Below are 18,191 nucleotides of genomic sequence, written 5' to 3'. Positions count from 1 at the left end.
CCACTGTGGGTAGGTGCCATCCCTGGGCAGGTGGTTCTGGGGTTTTTAAGAAAGCAGGCTTAGCAGGCCGTAAGGAGTACACCAATAACTTTTCCATGGGCTCTGCATCAGCTCCTGCTCCACGTTCTTGCCTTGCCTTGCCTCTGTGATGGACTGTGAATGTAGAACTGTAACCTGGAGTAAATACACACCTCACCAAGTTCCTTTTGGTCATGGTGTTTCATCGTAGCAGTAGGACTCTTAAGGCAGAGGGTACCTTGGGGGAGTTGGTTCTCTTCAGCATGTGGGTCCTAGGGATCTTTTACCCGCTGAGCCGTCTCACTGGCCCCTGTTTCCGTTAGTGTAAGAAATTACTCTTTACAATTTTATTTCGGGCAAAGGTGATTAACAGTTTGACACTAAGTTTATTTACTAAGGAGAATAAACTTCATAAGAAGCTGTGATTGATGCTTTAGTAGGGAAAAGCTTTATAGAAAAATTATTTTTCATATTAGTATGAAGAAATTTCAGATAACTGGTAATTCTTAAAAACCTTAGTTTTCAGATTTACAAAGTCAACATAACCTTACATAGGTATCAGCTTTTGACTTTGTGAACTTTGCATGTCACACTGGAAACACAAGCATCTTGCTCTTAGAGTCATGTGTTCTTTATGTAAGTCCAGTACCATGAAGAGAAAATGTCCTCGCTCACTTTGCTCAGCACCTGCACAGAGGTTTCAGAGGGCTAAGCACGTGGGTTCCTTGCTTCCCAAAGACCTTCCCTACCTTTGACCTGGAACAAAGGAAGGTAAATAAAGTAGCTGGGTCCTGGTGAGAGACTGCAGAAGAGTCTCCAGCTGGAGTCCAGCCTGGGCTACAGAGCTTTAAAAAAAAAAGTTTCAAAGGTACTCATCTCCCCACCATTTTTAATTTTTAGAAATAGAACTGTGTTAACGGAAAGCTTAGCTAATTAACTACATTTACTTCTCCACTAAGATCAGTAGTTGATTTTAACTGTTAAACTTAAATCTTTAAAGAGTATTGATGTTTTTTCTTGAACTCATTTTCCAAGAGGATTGTGGCCATTTGATTTTTAATTAGGATTTTTAGATTTATGTAACATGGTATTTGTTTCTTTAACAATGGGTCTCATGTAACCCAGGCTGACCTTGAATTCACTATGTAGTTGGGGATGGCCTTGAACTCCTGATCCTCCTGTGTCAGCCTCTTGAGTGCTGGGATCACTCATGTGTATGCTATCACACCTGGTCTATTTAGTACTAGGGCTCAAAGCCAAAGTTCCACATGCAAACTGAGCTATACCCTCAGTCCAGTGTGCTGCAGTTTGTCATTAAAATTGTGTTTGTGGTGGCACAAGCCTCTAACCTAGGGCTGGGAGGCAGAGGCAGGAAAATAACTAGTTCAAGGCTAGTCTGGGCTACACAGTGAGGTCTATCTCAGAAAACCAAGAGGGTTGTGGATATAGCTCAGTGGGAGTACACTTGCTTGGCTTAGGTTTGATCTAAAGCACTTAAGAAAAAATTCTCTTTATTATTATTATTATTATTTTGGTTTTTCGAGACAGGGTTTCTCTGTATAGCTTTGCACCTTTCCTGCAACTCACTTGGTAGTCCAGGCTGGCCTCGAACTCAGAGAGATCCGCTTTGCTCTGCCTCCCGAGTGCTGGGATAAAAGGTGTACGCCACCACCGCTTGGCTCTTTTAATTATTTAAGGGTTGGTAAAGTAACTTTACTGTACTAGCCTGGCAAACCGAGTTTGATCCTTGGTATCCACATAAAGATAGAAGGGAAGAAACCAACTCTCCCAAGTCTTTTCTTTGACTTCCACACACTAATAAAAATAAATCGAGCCGGGCAGTGACTTTAACCCCAGCACTCAGGAGGTAGAGGCAGGCAGATCTCTGCTGGGGTATGTCTTTCTGTATGCTATGAATATGTGTTACTATGATTGGTTAATAAATAAAGCTGTTTTGGCCTCTAGCAAGGCAGCTTATAGGCAGGCAGAAAATCCAAGACAGAAACAGGAAGAAGGCAGAGGCAGAAAGAGGTGAGCCAACCGCCCAAGAAGCAACATGTAATGGGACGCAGGTAAAGCCATGGAACATGTGGCGATACATAGATTAATAGTTATGGGTAAATTTAAGATATAAGAGCTAGCTAGCATGAGGCCTGCCATAGACTATACAGTTTGTAAATAATATAAGCCTCTGTGTGTTTACTTGGGTCTGAGCGGCTACGGGACTGGGCAGGACACAGGAAAACTCCTGACTACAGATCTCAATGAGTTTGAGGCCAGCCTGGTCTACAGAGTGAGTTCCAGGATAGCTAAGATTGTTACACAGAGAAACCCTGTCTCAAAAAACCAAAAAATAAAAGAAATCTTAAAACTTAGTATTGATAGTTAGGGAAATATATAAAACTTTTTTTTTTTTTTTTTTTTTTGTTTTTTTGTTTTTTTTTTGTTTTTTTTTTGTTTTTGTTGTTGAGACAGGGTTTCTCTGTGTAGCTTTGCACCTTTCCTGGAACTCACTCTGTAGCCCAGGCTGGCCTCAAACTCACAGAGTTTGCCTCTGTCTCCTCTGCCTCTGCCTCCCAAATACTGGGATTAAAGGATGAACTGCTTTTAGAAGGTAGTAAGACAAAATAAGCCAAGTAAAGTTAATGGAAATATGCTAGGAATTAAGTTAATGAAATTCTCTGGAAACCAGATTTTAAAGTTAGGCATAAGGGGTGGGGATGGCTGAGTGATTAAGCATACTGGCTATTCTTCCAGAGGACCTGGGTTCAATTCCCAGTACCTACATGGGTGCTGGCAACTGTTTGTTGGTCTGACAGCCTCTTTCAACCTCCTCTGGCATTGTACACCCATGGTTTGCATACGTACATGCAGGCAAAACACCTATACACATAAAAATTATTTAAAAAATGAAATTAGTCTAGGTGGTAGTGGCACATACCTTTAATTCCAGCACTCAGAAGGCAGAGGCAGGTGCATCTCTGAGTTTGAGGCCATCCTGGTCTTCATAGTGAGTTCTAGAACAGCTAGGGCTACACAGAGAATGGTGAAACCCTATCTCAATGGGGCGGCATGGGGGTGGGAGGGGATTAGAAATAGTGTTTATTTTCTCAAAGCCTCTATATTTTTCCTGCAATACTTCAGAAACCATAATCTGAGAATGCCATAGATCCTTGAGAATCTGAGAAATTGGCTAATATGTGATGAAGTACATCTAGAGGAATCTAGAAGATTATTTCAAGTGGCATAGCTGGCAAATTTATACACAGGAAAGGCTTTTGAATAGTGCACAACCATTTTCAGTTTTGGAGTACTGGGAAATGCTTTGGAACCTCAGAGGTAATAACTCACTTCAAGGTGACATTTAAAAACAAAGGTATTCAGTGCTGCTGTTCAGAGCTGCTGAGATGTGTTCACAAACCTCTCCATCAGATTGTTCTGACTAGAATGTGGGTAAGCTCCAAAAGTACAGAATTCGGAGGGTCAGAGGAGGCCCCACCTCTCCTTCTGAGGAGCTATAAGCAGTTAATGGTTAATAAGGTTGGGAAGAGAGCTTTTCTCCAGGTTTGTCTCTAACCCTAACCTTGTGACCTTTAATTACTCTCTGGATTACACAAAAGGCAGAGGAGGACTAGCAGTGAAGAGGAAAGCAGTGGAGTGAGAACAAGTGGACAATATCAGAGGACAGTGGGAATGCCTGCTTCTAAAGGGAATCTAGTAGAAATTTTCCTGTGTCCAGGAGTTAGGACATCAGTGGGCAAGTGTGTTAAGGAGAGGACGGTTTGGCCTCTCCTTCTACTACATGGGTCCTGGGGATCAAACTCAGTTTGCCAGCCTTACAAGCAGTTGTCTTTACCCACTAAGCCATCTTGCCAGTTCTGAAAATTTTCTTTCCCTAGGTCTGCTTTTCCAGAAATCATTGGTTGACTACACCAGCAGTTTAAGGCCTATTAACTCAGTGGGATCTGGTCTCATCCCCTCATCAAAAAGTGCAAAACTGAACGGCATTAGCTTGTTCTCTTCAGTCTTTGATTGCCAACAATTAAAATAGTCTTAAAAATATTCAGGTCTGCTTTCTGAAAGCCAAATCCCTTGAACTGGATGTTTCCCAGCAAGCATAAACAACAGAATTACCAAGAATCTAAGGAGTGACGTTGTGAAAATCAGTTCAAGGACAAAGGTTCCCTGTGTGCAGTGGTGTAGTAAAGATTCGCAGGCTGTAGTCCAAACTTGGATCCACTCCTGGGTGGTGTGACCGTGGCTTGTTGGCAGCTTGCTGTTGTTGTACAAGAAATGATTTAAACTGCTAAGACCTCAAGCTTTAGGAGATACTTAACTGGAAAGCCCTACCAGGAATGTTATAACCAGAAGTGAGTTTCTAAGAATGCAGGCATGCAAAATAGAAATAGATGCTGGTTACCCATTCTCAAATAGTGTTATGTTTTTGGTTGAGACAGGATTTGATTTTATAGCTCAGGCTGGTCTTGAATGCTGTTCTTCTACCTTAGTTTCATGAGTGGTGAGCTTTCAATGTGGGCACTAGCATACCCAGCTATCCTGTCCATTTTTGTTTTGGCTAAGATTTCAGGTGGTCTCTGTTCCACTTCCTGCCTGACACTCAGCCATGTAGGTAAAGATGACCCCAACTGCTGATCTTCCAGCCTCCACCTCCCAAGTGTTGGGATTACAGGACTGCACACCATACCCACCAGGCAAAGGTTCCCATGGTTCTTGGTGTTGGGAAATAGCAGTTAATACATGAATTTTTTTTTTTTTAACTATAGTTTTACGCCTGGACCGTATCATTATGTTGTTAGTAAAAGACAGTGATATTCATTCTGTTCTCTTGATACTGCTAGTTTAGAGGCTATTAATTGCATTATGTTCTAACTCAAATTCTGAAGTCCTTACTCTTGGTACCTGAGAATTGACTTCTTTGAAGACTTAAATTAAAAAACAAAAGTTTATGTGTACGTCTGTGAATGCCACATGTGCAAGAGCCTGCAGAGACACCGTCAGCACTAGAAGCCTCAGAGCTGGAATTTCAGGTGGCTATAAACCACCTGAGATGGCTGCTGGAACCAAACTCTGGGCCTCTGGAAGAACAACAAGTATTCCTAACTGAGTCATCCCTATAGCCCCAGAGATAGTATTTTATTTTTAAAGAAACTTGCTGAAGACCTTGAGCTCCTGCTGTTTAAACTTGTATCTCCAGAGTACTTGGATTGCCGCTGTGTGCCACCGCAGATCTTTAGAGCACATGGTAGGATTGAACCTATGATTGGTGATCCAATAAGGACACGGAGATTTGGGACAGTCAAGTCAGGAGGACATTCTATGGCACAGACTGCTACTGACAAGCTGAGAAGCTACAGTTGGGTAGCTGCCAGTGGTTTCAGAACTGAGAATTGGTTAAATTTCTCCTACTTAAGAGACCTGCTTCACAGCTAGTACAGTAGCCACTAGAGTGCAGACAGATTAATCAAATATGTTACCACACCAGAAACCCTTCATCCCCATATTCCTAACTCTATGGTAATACTTCAGTGGATCTTCTCAAAATTCAGATAGATTTTTGTCACAGGTTGGGGCATGATTTCATAGGTATATAACTGAAGATGAAATGCTAAGAGCTCCAGTAATAGGTACTTAGATGAAGATAAAGTGCCAGTTGGTTATGAATGAGTGTAAGGTGGTTGTATGCTTACTGTCTCACATGGTCCCAGCTCTCCCCTTTTACATCCTGCAACTTAAGCAGAGGCTTTAAAAACATTCATTGGGTGTGGTGCTTTATGCCTGCCTACCCAACACCTGAGAGGCCGAGGCAGGACTTGATAGTTTGAAACCAGCGTGGGCTACAGAGTGCAACCTTGTCCCAGCCCAGTTACAGCTGTTATTATCTCCAGACCCAGGGGATCTGATGGCCTCTTTGGGCCTCCATGGGCACTGCACATACCTGGTGTGCTTACATACAGGCGAAAGACCCCACATAAAACCACTACTTTACACATACGTCCTCTGTGCCCTACTTCTGCTAGTGCAGTAGTTAAAGACTTCATAGAAGGTTGTCTTCTTTGAAAACTATGGTCAGTTTCTTTGGTACCTTTGTTTCCATTCATGAACTTGGAGCATAGGCAAGAAACTGGGTAATAGTCACCAAAAGTGACAACTACAGACTGTCATGCAATTGAAAACACCACCACTAAGTATAATTATATACTGAAAAATGCAGTAATGCCAGAAAAAGTCAAAAAACTTGTCAAAGGCAAATTATACAGGCTGTGTTTCAGATCACCCACTTTAACATTAAAAAAGAATTTATTATTTTACTTCAACATTATGTAAAGATAACAGTCAGGTAGTCTCGTGGACTGGAAGGTGACTGATTAATTCCCTTTCATTCCCAAACCTCATCAAGCAGTCACTGCATTTATGAGGCAAGTCAGCTGAATGCTTGAAATCAAGATGAATTTTAAGATCTTCAATTTGTCCTGTTGAATATTCACAATATTGGCATAAATAAATCCCTTCAGATAAATGTGAATTTAAATGCTTGCAATATTCTAACATGCTGGAAAAGCCCTTCCCACAGTCATCACAAACATGAGGGAATATTTTAGTATGCTCGATAGCAACGTGTCTGTTCACATTTGTGTGAAGTCTGCTCCGGAACCCACAGACTTGACACACAAAGAAGTTTTTGCATTTGTCAAAGGTGATCTTGCTTAGAAGGCTGCACTGCCCATGCCCACCACCGCTACACTTGTCACTCAGCTCGATCAGTCTTCGAGCGTGCTCATTGACCACGTGGCTGTGCAGGTCCTCAGGGTCCCCTGTCTCGTGCTCACAGAACTGGCACAGGTACTGCTCATCGCGGCTGTGCTCCTGGAAGTGCAGGTAGAGCTCACTGCTGGAGGAGAACTGCACGTCACACTGCTCACACCAGTAAAGGTGGTCGCTGAAGTGGGTGTCTGCAATGTGCTGGCTGAGGTTCTCCAAGATCACTGTCTTATAGTCACAGTACTTACAGATGTACGGGTCTTCTTCATGAAGTTTGGCATGCTCAATGAGAAGCATATTGGTGGAAAAGCTTTCCTTGCACACTCGACATACATTTGAGTCAGTGCGCTTGTGTTTCAGGATCATATGCTGCTTTAGGTCAGAAAAATACTTACTGTTGAATTCACAGAGTTCACACTTGTAGAGGCCACTGCTGTTGGCTCTCAGTAAAGGCCACTTCTGTTGGGCAGTCACATTCAAAGCTTGGCTCTTGTCAAGTATTTTGCAGAGTTTAGCTGGTGGTTCTTCATCAGTCTGGTCTTGGAGGCTCTCGGAGGAATTGTTCTCTGCCTCTATATCATAATCTTCAGAAATCGCATGAACTTCTACAGCAATTGGGACGTCTTCTGAGGTGTGAACCTCTATAGGGCTCTCCTCTTGAGTATGTTGATGCACAGACTCAGGTGAGTCACACTCTTCATCACAGACTTCAACATCAGCAGACTTTTCTGAAAGAGAGTAAGCCACTGTTGCAGCCCTGTACTAAATAGACCCATTAGAAAATCACCCTATTGTAGTACTAGACACAATACATCCCACTAGAAACAGTCATCCCCAGTATTGAAGCACTGTACTAAACAAGCCCATTAGAAACCATTGTGTGAGGGCTGGAGAGATGGCTCAGAGGTTAAGAGCACCGACTGCTCTTCCAGAGGTCCTGAGTTCAATTCCCAGCAACCACATGGTGGCTCTAAACCATTCATAATGAGATCTGATGCCCTCTTCTGGAATGCAGGCATACATGCAGGCAGAACACTATATACATAATAAATAAACTTTAAAAAAAAAAAAAAAGAAAAGAAACCATTGTGTGAAAAGCAGTTACAGTACACATTGCTTTTACCTGATCTGTACAAAATATACTAAATTCTATTAGTTAATGAGTTCCCCTAACCTGTGGAAAAGGCAGTGTGGTCTAGAATTCTAAGCACAGGACTGGGAACCAAGTAGTTCTGATTCCTATTTCTGGCCTTAGTTCCATCTGTAAATTTGGGCAAGTCATTTGATGTCTCAGGATCAGAATCATCATCTGTAAAAAGAATTCAGAAAAAAAAAAATTTTATATCAAAGTGTCGATGTAACCAACCGTCTTATTAAATAAGAAACACAGAAACAATGTAAAAGAGAAAGCCGAGAGGTCAGAGCTCAGAGCTAAAATCTCACCCTTCCTCCTGCTGTCCCAGCTTCGCGAAAGAGACCTACTTCCTGTCGGTTCGTTTTTTTATAGTATGTTGTTCTGCCTTCTCATTGGTTGTAAACCCAAACACATGACTGCCTCGTCACTGTCTGAATGTACAGCCCCCTAGGTCTTAAAGGCATATGTCTCCAATGCTGACTATATCCCTGAACACACAGAGATCTTATGGGATTAAAGGCGTGTGTCACCACCGCCACACTCTTGCTATGGCTCTAATAGCTCTGACCCTGAACACACAGATATCTATGGGATTAAAGGCGTGTGCCACCACCGCCACACTCTTGCTATGGCTCTAATAGCTCTGACCCCCAGACAACTTTATTTATTAACATACAATCAAAATCACATTTCAGTACAATTAGATTACCACCACATTTCCCCTTTTCTATTTTAATAAAAAGAAAAAGAAAGCAAAAGGTTATAACTAACAAAAGAAAAACTATATACAAAAGTACAATAACTATATACAATATATACAAGTAATAAATACCTAAACAGGTATTTGACAAATCAGAGAAAATAATTCCATTATCTATCCTATTTTGGTAAATCCAAGATGTATCTAATGCACTTTCTATCCTAATTAATTTTCAACTATAACTAACTAATCTTCAACCATAACTAACTAATCTTCAACTCCCTCAGAGATCCAAGAAGGGAATAATTAGCTAACAAAAATAAAAACAGGAAGTGCATGCAAGCAACTTCCAAAAAATTTTGTGAGTTGACAGAAACAGCCAGCTGCCTGGGCAGTCACCTGAGGTTTCTCCACAGTGTTGGGGCATCATCTTCAGCCTATAGGCTTAGTGTATCTGACAGACTCATTTGTGAAGTAGGATGTACACAAGGCCAACAGTTCAACCTCACATTGGGTGAGAGCAGTCCACGTACCAGAAACACCTGAATTCCACTAGTGTCCTGTCATGATTCAGGATTTTAAATTCTGGAAATTGTTGACAGTTTTTTAATTCAGCTGTCCATTCTTCTTGGCTGTGTATATATGGCTTCATCTCAGCATCCCCTTCTCCACATCCCTCTATTGAATGCCAGTCTACTTTTGAGAGGCATGAGCTTTCAGCTGCTGTTCCATTGTACAACATCAAAGCATTAAGCATCACAAAATACTTTTAACATCAATAGGAACAACTTAGATTTAGCCATGAAAGGATTTAGCTGAATTTTTCTCCAGTCTGGTCCTGCCCAGCCCCACGAACTCCACAGCCACTTATAAAACTATCACTTAGAAGCTTATATTAATTAAAACTGCTTGACCATTAACTTAAGCTAACTACTGACTAGCTCTTACACTTAAACTCAGCCCATTTCTGTTCATCTATATGTTGCCATGTGTGTGCCATTACATGCTTCTCCCTAGACAGCCGGCTGGCATCTACTCACTCAGCCTTCCTTTCCCAGAATTCTCCTTGTCTGTTTATCCCACCTATACGTCCTGCCTGGCTACTGGACAATCAGCTTTTTATTTATTAACCACTCAGAGCAACACATTCACAGCATACAGAGCGATATCCACAGCAAAAGGACATACTACCTATTGCAGATCCCTACAGACACTGAGAATATACAGAATAATTCACTGCCTTTCTTTATATGCTCTACTTAGACTAGAATACACTCTGAACTTCCTAAGAAATGAGATTGAATCATTATTCCTTTAGTCCAGCCTCGTTCCCTCCAAGTTAGCATGGGAAACTGAAATAAGGGTCAACAGAGAAAACTAGACTGCAACATGTGTGTTTTAATAGACTTTGTTTTATAAAAACAGTTTCAGACTTAAGGGGAAAGTCATGAAAATAGTATAAAGTGCTCATAATATATCACAATGTTTCCCCACTATTAATTCATTACACTAGCATGGGGCATATTTTGCAATTAATAATTAATATATGACCGTGGATACTGACACATTATTACTAACTGTAGCCCATACTTCATTCAGACATACTCTATTTTTACCCAATGTCCTTTGCATCCCACATCACATTTAGTCATATCTTTCTAGGCGCCTGGAAACTGACGGTCTCAAGGACTACTGGTCAGCCATTTTGTAGAATGCTCCACTAGTGGAATTTATCTATTTTTTTCATGATTAGATTGGAATTAGGAGATCCTGTAAGGTAGACCCACTGCCATCACTTTCAGAGCACACACTAACTGCTGAACTAACCAACCCTCTTGTCCTGGCTAACGTAGCATTTGGTTTCTGTACTGTGAAGCTGTTCTTGCCCCTTCCATACTCCACTCTCTGAAAGTCACTGTACGGCAAGTTCCAAGACAGCCATGGCACAAAGGGAAACCTGTCTTTAAAATAAGGGGGGGGGGGTGAGGAATTATTTTATGCAGGACACTGTTTCTTCTACCCTTTCTATGCACAGTCTTTTCTAGCAGTATAGAGTCATGTTTCTCAGATGGTTTTAGCTCTGGCTATTGGAAGCTTTCCTTTTGTCTCCAATGCTGAGGTGGAAGCCAAGGGCTCATGGTGCTAGACAAGCAGTCTGTCATCTGAGCTCCCCCTAGCCCCTCAAGAGCACCTTCAGCTCACCCATACTGTGTGTGTAGGTTTGTTTTTTAATACTTCCTATTTTCCAGCACTTCAAGATGCTCCAAACCCACCTTGTCTATTTCCTCCCCATTTCTAGAACCAGTCATGTGTACAGAGGCCTTAATTCCTTGGTATTATAAACCAAGATCTGGACATAAAATGTGTACACTGTTACTAGGTGCTTCTTTAGGCCTCACAACTGCCTAAAACAGTCCTGTTAACTCTCACAGATCCAGACACAGGTCTGTGAGCACTTCTGTGTGAGCATTCGAGTCTGTACTGAGGCAGGTATAAGCTCACAGTGATAACGGAGTCACAGACAGGGAGCAGCAATGGGTGTAGAGAAAGCAAAGAGTGCATGTTCTTACCATTTGCCAATGCTCTAGAAAAGAGACAACAGAAAATTTCAGACTGAAAATACCAAACAGCCGCTCCTGATCCTTCCCTTCTATCAGCACTCCAGTGGGCAAAATTATTCCTAACACTTGACTACCAACACTCCAACTCTAGGTCACTCCTGCTTTGTATCAACTCTTAATCAAATAAAAGGATGTAAGAGTTTGCTTAAAAATGAAAACCACTTATTTGATTTAAAACAGACAAAAACACTCTTTTTTTTTCCTGACATTACAATTAAAATGTTTGCCTGTCTTGGAACTATAAACCCACATTTCAAACTACCTTTTCCGATAATTCCTAAGGAAAGACATGCAAAGGCAGCTTTGTTTTTTTTTTTTTTTTTTTTTTTTTTTTTTTTTTTTTTGTAGTACTACACAGGAGTCAGTTCTTACACAGAGTGGACAGACACTCACCCACAGAGGAATCCCTAGGTCCTGAAAAAGGAAGTTACACCAAGTATTCTGGAAAATAGGGGTCTTACCTTTGTTGTCAAAGTATTTTAAGTCTGGCTGTCTCATGGAGCAGACACTGTAACAATGATCAGAAAAGATTCCACTGACTCCATCTGTGATTCTGCTTATTCCAGAAGAATCTAAATGTAAAACAAAATGAAGACAATTCTCAGCATAATACACAGATACAGGAGCTTGTTTACATATTTTTATCCACTCCTCCGCCCAATGTTAAAGATTGAACCCAGTGCCTTGCACATATAGACAAACCCTCTACACTGACCTACAGCACTAGCCCATATTTTCATGATTCTAATGAGTTTCGGCATGAACAGCGTAGCATGTCCCTCGGTGTTATACTTTAGATCAGACACTGGCATCGCTTTAAAAGAGCTGTGGACTGAACTGTAGTGACTCTCACGAAGCTGAGTGGCTGCTGCACACCTGTGGTGTCAGCACTGCACGGCTAAAGGGGATCAGCAAGGCTCTAAACGAATTCAATAAGATAAACTAGAAACGGGCTGGAGAGAGGGCTCAGATACTCTGTGGCAGAGGAGCCAGGTTCAGTTTACAGCACCCACACAGTGGCTCACAACTGTCTGTAATTCAGTTCCAGGGGATCTGACACCTTCTGGCCTCCACATACATACATGTAGGCAAAACTGTCAAACACATAAAAATAAATATACCCTTAAAAACATACAAGGAAACATTTGCCTTATAGTTTGAATCTCACAAAATACATGTATGTAATAAATGCTGTGTTAATGATTAAAACAGTGAATTAACTACCATGAACTACTAAGAAGTCATGCCACATAGTGCCGAGAAAGCATAATACATGAGGAGAAACAGTCCTAGGAGTGGAGAGGGCTTCTGAATACCAGCCATTCCAAATACTGCCTGGGAAGCACCAATACACAATAGACCGAGCACTTTCCTCACAAGGGTCATGTGCAAAGAGCAAGCTAATGGGTAGCCTGAAAGAGCCTCAAGTTATGTGTGCTGGAGATGGACACACAGACACAAATCTCTTTTTCTTTTTTCTTTTTAAAGACAGGATTTCTCTGTATAACCTTGGATGTCCTAGAACTCTGTAGACCAGGCTGGCCTTGAACTCACAGATCCACCTGGAGTGTTAGGATTAAAGGCATGTACTACCATTAGCCTCTCCCCACCCCCTTTTTTTTGAGAATGGATCTCATGTAGCCTAAGCTGGCCTCACTCTGGATCCTTCCTGCCTCCGCCTATCAAGTGATGGGATTAGAGGTGAACCAGGGCTTCATGTATGCTAGGCAAGCATTCTAAACATTGAGATACACCCCCAGCCCAGACCTCTTCTTCTGTTAACAGAGCAGAGTCAACCTCTATCACAAATCATACAATCAAGGTAAAACTGGGGAGGTAGAGAGATGGCTCCGTGATTAAGAGCACTTGTTGCTCCTGCAGAGGACTTGGGTTCAGTTCCAGCACCTACATGATGGTTCAAAACCATCTGTAATTACAGTTTCAGGGGATCCAACACCCTCTTCTGACTTCCCTAGGCACCAGGCACACACATGGTGCCACATACACACGCAGATAAACACTCACACATGTAAAATAAAGGTCATGGTTCCAAAAATAGTGCTTAAGAAAAAGCTTTATTCCTCAGTGCAAATACATCCTGTGGAAATTACTGTTGCACCGTGAGCACAGTTTGTGACTCTGACAGGCAGAGTCCAATTATGCTGCATGAGAAGTAAGCTTGAACATCTAATTTTAAATACTTATTGCCATAGGGCCTAGCTGAGTAAGATGTACAGTTGTAAAGCATCCCTGTAGCATTCCATCTAGCAGACAAAGTATATGCAGATTTAGTCAATGTTCTCATACCAGAAAATGGCCCAGATATTGTCTTATCATTTATACAAAAATAAATGGGAATAACAACTACACGGAAATTAATCCATTACTCTTTGAAAATAATTCAATTATACACTAACCTGAATAACGAGAAGGGTGTAAAGTCTTCCTTTTTCTTTTTTTAGGATATTCATTCATATCTTTTCAGTCTAAAAAATGAAAAAGACTTAACAGACATGGTACAATTATTGTATAAATTCTTTTGAGCCAAAGAATTTATTGGCAATAAGAATTCTGGAGGGTGGAGATGGCTCAGCAGTTTTCTAAGAAGACTGGCTACTTTTCCAGAGGTCCTGGGTTCAATTCCCAGCACCCATGTGGCAGCTCTCTACTATCTGTAATTTGAGTCCCAGGGCACCAAATATGCATGTGGTGCAAGACATCCATACACATACTTTATAATACTTTATAAAGAAATCTGTGTGGAACATGAAAATAGGCGTCACAAGAACAACACTGCACAGTGCCTCTATTGCAAACATTATAAAAAGCCTACCAGACAAGCCTAGACTACGAGACCCTGTCCATAAAACAAAGCAGCACACACCTTTTAGTCCCAGCACTTGGGAGGCTGAGACAGGCAGAGTTTGAGGCTAGCCTGGTCTAGAGTTCCAGACCAGCCATGGTTACAAAGTGAGACCCTGTCAACACACACACACACACACACACACACACACACACACACACACACACGCATCATTATGCCCATGGGCATACAATGTTTCTACAGATTTCAAGTTAAACATGGATATTTTTCCTTAAAAAATATAACTGTGAGTCTATTAACATAATGGCTTCCAGAAAAAAAAAAGTGTTGTACAGAATCTTGGATTATAAGTAATTTTTAAGAAAGAAAAATCTTAATAATGATTATGAGGTCACATTCAACATTCTCCTGAGAATACAAGTATGGCGACCACCAAACAACTAAGCTCCCATGAACCATTAGAAAATCTACTCATTAGTTTGGCTGTGTTTCACTTACTTGGTGTAACTCTCAACACTGCAGTGAGGAAAATGAATTACAGGCAAATTTCCCCTGACGGCAGAAATGTCTGCAAATGAGAGAGACCGGCAGTCATGTAACAAGAGCAGCACTGCATGAGCCGTAGCCTGGGGTAAAATGCTCCCGCATCCTAAATTCGCCACGGAAAAATGAACGCAGACATGTTCTTTATGCTTTCTAACAACTACATATACTGATGAATATCCAATTATGTGTAAAGTTTTTATATTTCTTGAAACAAATTCACCTTTGTTCATAGCCATTGCTCTATCTTGATGATAAAATTATAGTATAAGTCTGCATTAATTTTATTCAGTCATTAGAAAAATCACAAATGGCTGGTTGTGGTGGTATACACCTTTAATATCAACACTCAGAGGCAGAGGCAGGCAGATCTCTCTGAGTTTGAGGCCAGCCTAGTCTACAGAATGAGTTCCAGGACAGCCAGGGCTGTTACACAGAGAAACCCTGTCTAGAAAAAAAAAAAACTAACAAAAAAACTGAAGCTCCTTCTCCCATCTCAGTTTAACATCTGTCCACCCTGCACACTGCTTTTCTCTCCCCCACTTCTTCCCTCTGAGTTTCTTGAGACAGGGTCTGTGTAGTGCGGGGTAGCCTGGAACCCCATGGTGGGCCTATCCTAGCCTCCTAAGTCCTGGGGTTACAGGACCAATCTTGTTGCCTGTGGAAACCTCTCTGAGGGGCACGCACGACTTCTGGGTCTGTCACATGATCACACAATAAGGTGACAGTTCCTATTTATTAAGCACATTCTTCTCACTTAGGTCATCCTCCCAACAATCCCATGAGGAACCCAGCAGGGCTCCCTCTCAAACTCACCTCATTTTAAGCAGTGAAGAAACCAACTCTGGGCAAGTCCATTATGACATAGAGGACCAAAGATGGAACACTTGTCTCTGGACTGCTGGCATCAGTAACAGCTCTGTGGGGGACCCTCACTGCTCCACACCAGCAAGTTCACCGCTTCGCCTTCTTAGCCAGAGTAGGGAGGGGAGGTGATATCTGGAAACCTGACAGCCACACTCTTATAGAAACATTAGGTACAAATACAAACTGCTTCACCCAACACTGTCAACAATATTCTCTGGTTTGGGGAGACAGGGTTTCTTGTAGCTCATATCCTAATATATATTCTGATCAGGGAGAACAATGAAAATATGTCAAGAGGGTATTTCAGGTTGTTCAGAACATAAGCAAAAAGAAAAGAAAACCAAGCATGGAATTAAAATGATTTAAAATAGCAGGTTGCATTTGGCCTGTCAAGCGAGAGAAGTTGGATGGGTGAGAGTCTGACTTCTACTTAGGACTGACACCACCAAAGGCTTATGAAGACCACTCACAACCCAAACTGCTAATCAACCTGCACATGAGCAAATAGCACGTGTGGGCTTTCTGTATGCCTTCATGAAGACATCTGGAGTGTACACACATGCAAAAATGCCACAGCAAAGGAGTGGTGTGTCCAGAGGATTGAACTCAGGTCATCAGGCTTGGCAGCAGGTGCCTTTACTCACTGAGCCATCTTGCCAGCTCCAGAAATTTGGCTTCTTAATCAAATACTGTAAATCTGATGAACTTGTGCTCACTAGTTCTCCTATCAGAAAGATTGTGAATCATCTGAAACTTACCCCTGCCCCCAATTATACACACGTCACTGTAGAAAATCAGGACGTTTAAAATTAAACCACCTAAAATCTATTCACTCAGAAAAAAAAAGTTAAATCTTGGTGATGTATCCACAGTTTATAATGTATTGCTTAAAATAAAAAATAAAAAACCCAGGTGGTGGTGGCAGCAGCACATCTTTAATCCCAGCAGAGGCAGGCAGATCTCTGTGAGTTCGAGGCCAGCCTGGTCTAGAGTGAGTTCCAGAACAGCCAGGACTACACAAAGAACCTTGTCTGGGGGTGGGTTTGGCGGGGAAGAACCACCCCAAAACCCTCTACTTTGCTGAGTGTGGTGCTCCATGCCTTTATTCCCAGCCCTCAGGAGGCAGAGACAGGTGGATAGCTTTGAGTTCTTGACCAGTGAGTTCCGGGCCAGTCAGTATATACTGTGTGTCAAAAAAGAGTGAACAGATGGGATGTGGTTATGTGTTAACTCTAAACTTATCTGTATTTGGTGTTAAGTGTTTGTGTTTGTTGCAACTCGGAGGTCTGCCTCCACCAGAGTGCAAGGATCAAAGGTATGCACCACTCCTGGCTGTCTTCATTTTTGAGAAAATATCAAAGAAAAATTCCCACTTTTAAAAACCCCAACCCCATTCTCAGGCAAAGGGCAGTCTGGCTGGCAGCCTTCACATATATCCCTAAAAAATTGGGAGCACAATATATGAAATATTATTTTAAAAATCATCCTCCATAACTGAGCGATGGCGCACACATCTTTAACCCCAGCACTCAAGAGGCAAAGGCAGGTGGATCTCTATGAGTTCAAGGCCAGTCTGGTCTACAGAGCAAGTCCCAGGGCAGCTAGGACTACATAGAGAAACTGTCTAAAAAAAAAGAAAAAGAAAAAGAAAGAAATAAAAACATCTTCTATGTCATCAGCAGAGCTCAGTGGCTCACAGCTGACACCTCAGCCCTCAGGAGGCTGAGGCAAGACTACATAGAAAGACTGTCTCCTAAAAATGAAATAAATGGTAACACACACGAAGGCATCTTGGCACCTGGCACCTTTAAAACACTCATTTGTGCTTCCCAAAGAGACAAACCTTTTCAAAGGCTTTTCATACCACTTTAGATGTCTCTATATAATACAAAGATGCATTTTAAAATAGACTGTTTCCGTGTGTGTGTGTGTGTGTGTGTGTGTGTGTGTGTGTGTGTGTGTGTGTGGTCCAAGAGAGGGTGTCGGATCTCCTGGAGATGGGAGTTACAGCCAATCATGAGCCTACTCCAACTGGGTGTTCTCTTCAGCTCCCAACACTAAATTTTTTGACACAGGCTCGTTGTGTTTTTAAGACGTTTAAACACTTTATTTTTCACCACCATAAAAATAAGTATTTTCAGGACCGTCGTGATGGCTCAGAAGGCGCTTACCAGCAAGCCTGACCTGAGTGTGAATCCCGGAACCCACATGGTGGAAGAACAGAGTTCTTGAAAGCTGTCCTCTGACCTCTACACTCGCGCCGTGCAACACGTGCGCATGCATGCACACAATAAACACATATAATCTCAAAAACAAAAGGAGAATTTTCCCATTCTAATTGAAGCCCGGCGTAGTGGCTCACGCCGCTAAGCCCAGCCTGGGCTACACAAGACCCTGTCACAAATAACAGGAATCGAAGCGGGGTTCGGAGAGCGCTGGTCCCACCTGGCCTCTCCTGAGACCCGCCATCCGTGATGACGCAGGGCCGGGTCCCCGCTGGCCTCCAGGGACCCCCGGGAGCGGCCTCCCGCAGGCCGGCATGGCCCCCCGCCGCAGAGTCCCCCCGAGCCACGGCCGATAGCGCACCCGGCCGGCCAGGCCCCGCTCGCCCCGCGGCCCTCGCTCGGCGCGCAGGCCCCGGGAGGCCGGCCCTCACCTCACGCAGCAGCGCAGCTCCGCCGAGGCCCGCCCGGACGATGGTAC

The 18,191-nt window shown here is 42.5% G+C and overlaps 1 protein-coding gene across 5 annotated transcripts in view; it reads right to left on the bottom strand.

Annotated features, from left to right (window-relative positions):
* Window positions 1-6,313: 6,313 nt before the first annotated feature.
* Znf639 (zinc finger protein 639) overlaps window positions 6,314-18,191 on the bottom strand; it is a 12,143-nt gene continuing 265 nt past the window's right edge. The window contains exons 1-7 of one of the 5 annotated variants that reach the window (XM_028872648.2): window positions 18,145-18,191; window positions 15,438-15,628; window positions 14,577-14,646; window positions 13,672-13,740; window positions 11,716-11,826; window positions 7,973-8,107; window positions 6,314-7,526 (exon numbers count right to left, since the gene is read on the bottom strand). The exon at window positions 18,145-18,191 is cut by the window's right edge and continues 45 nt beyond it. In XM_028872648.2, coding sequence (XP_028728481.1) covers window positions 6,373-7,526; window positions 7,973-8,107; window positions 11,716-11,826; window positions 13,672-13,729 — 1,458 coding nt within the window. In that variant the 5' untranslated portion in view covers window positions 13,730-13,740; window positions 14,577-14,646; window positions 15,438-15,628; window positions 18,145-18,191 and the 3' untranslated portion in view covers window positions 6,314-6,372. Of the gene's footprint in view, window positions 7,527-7,972; window positions 8,108-11,715; window positions 11,827-13,671; window positions 13,758-14,576; window positions 14,647-15,437; window positions 15,629-18,144 lie in introns of all 5 variants that reach the window. The other 4 variants (XM_028872650.2, XM_028872647.2, XM_028872651.2 and 1 more) reach the window with 4 other exon arrangements.

This window comes from Peromyscus leucopus, chromosome 6 (assembly GCF_004664715.2).
Source record: "Peromyscus leucopus breed LL Stock chromosome 6, UCI_PerLeu_2.1, whole genome shotgun sequence".
Classification (NCBI taxonomy): Eukaryota; Metazoa; Chordata; class Mammalia; order Rodentia; family Cricetidae; genus Peromyscus; species Peromyscus leucopus.
The sequence above is the reverse complement of the archived record's forward strand: the minus strand, read 5'-3'. Positions and strand labels throughout refer to the sequence as shown.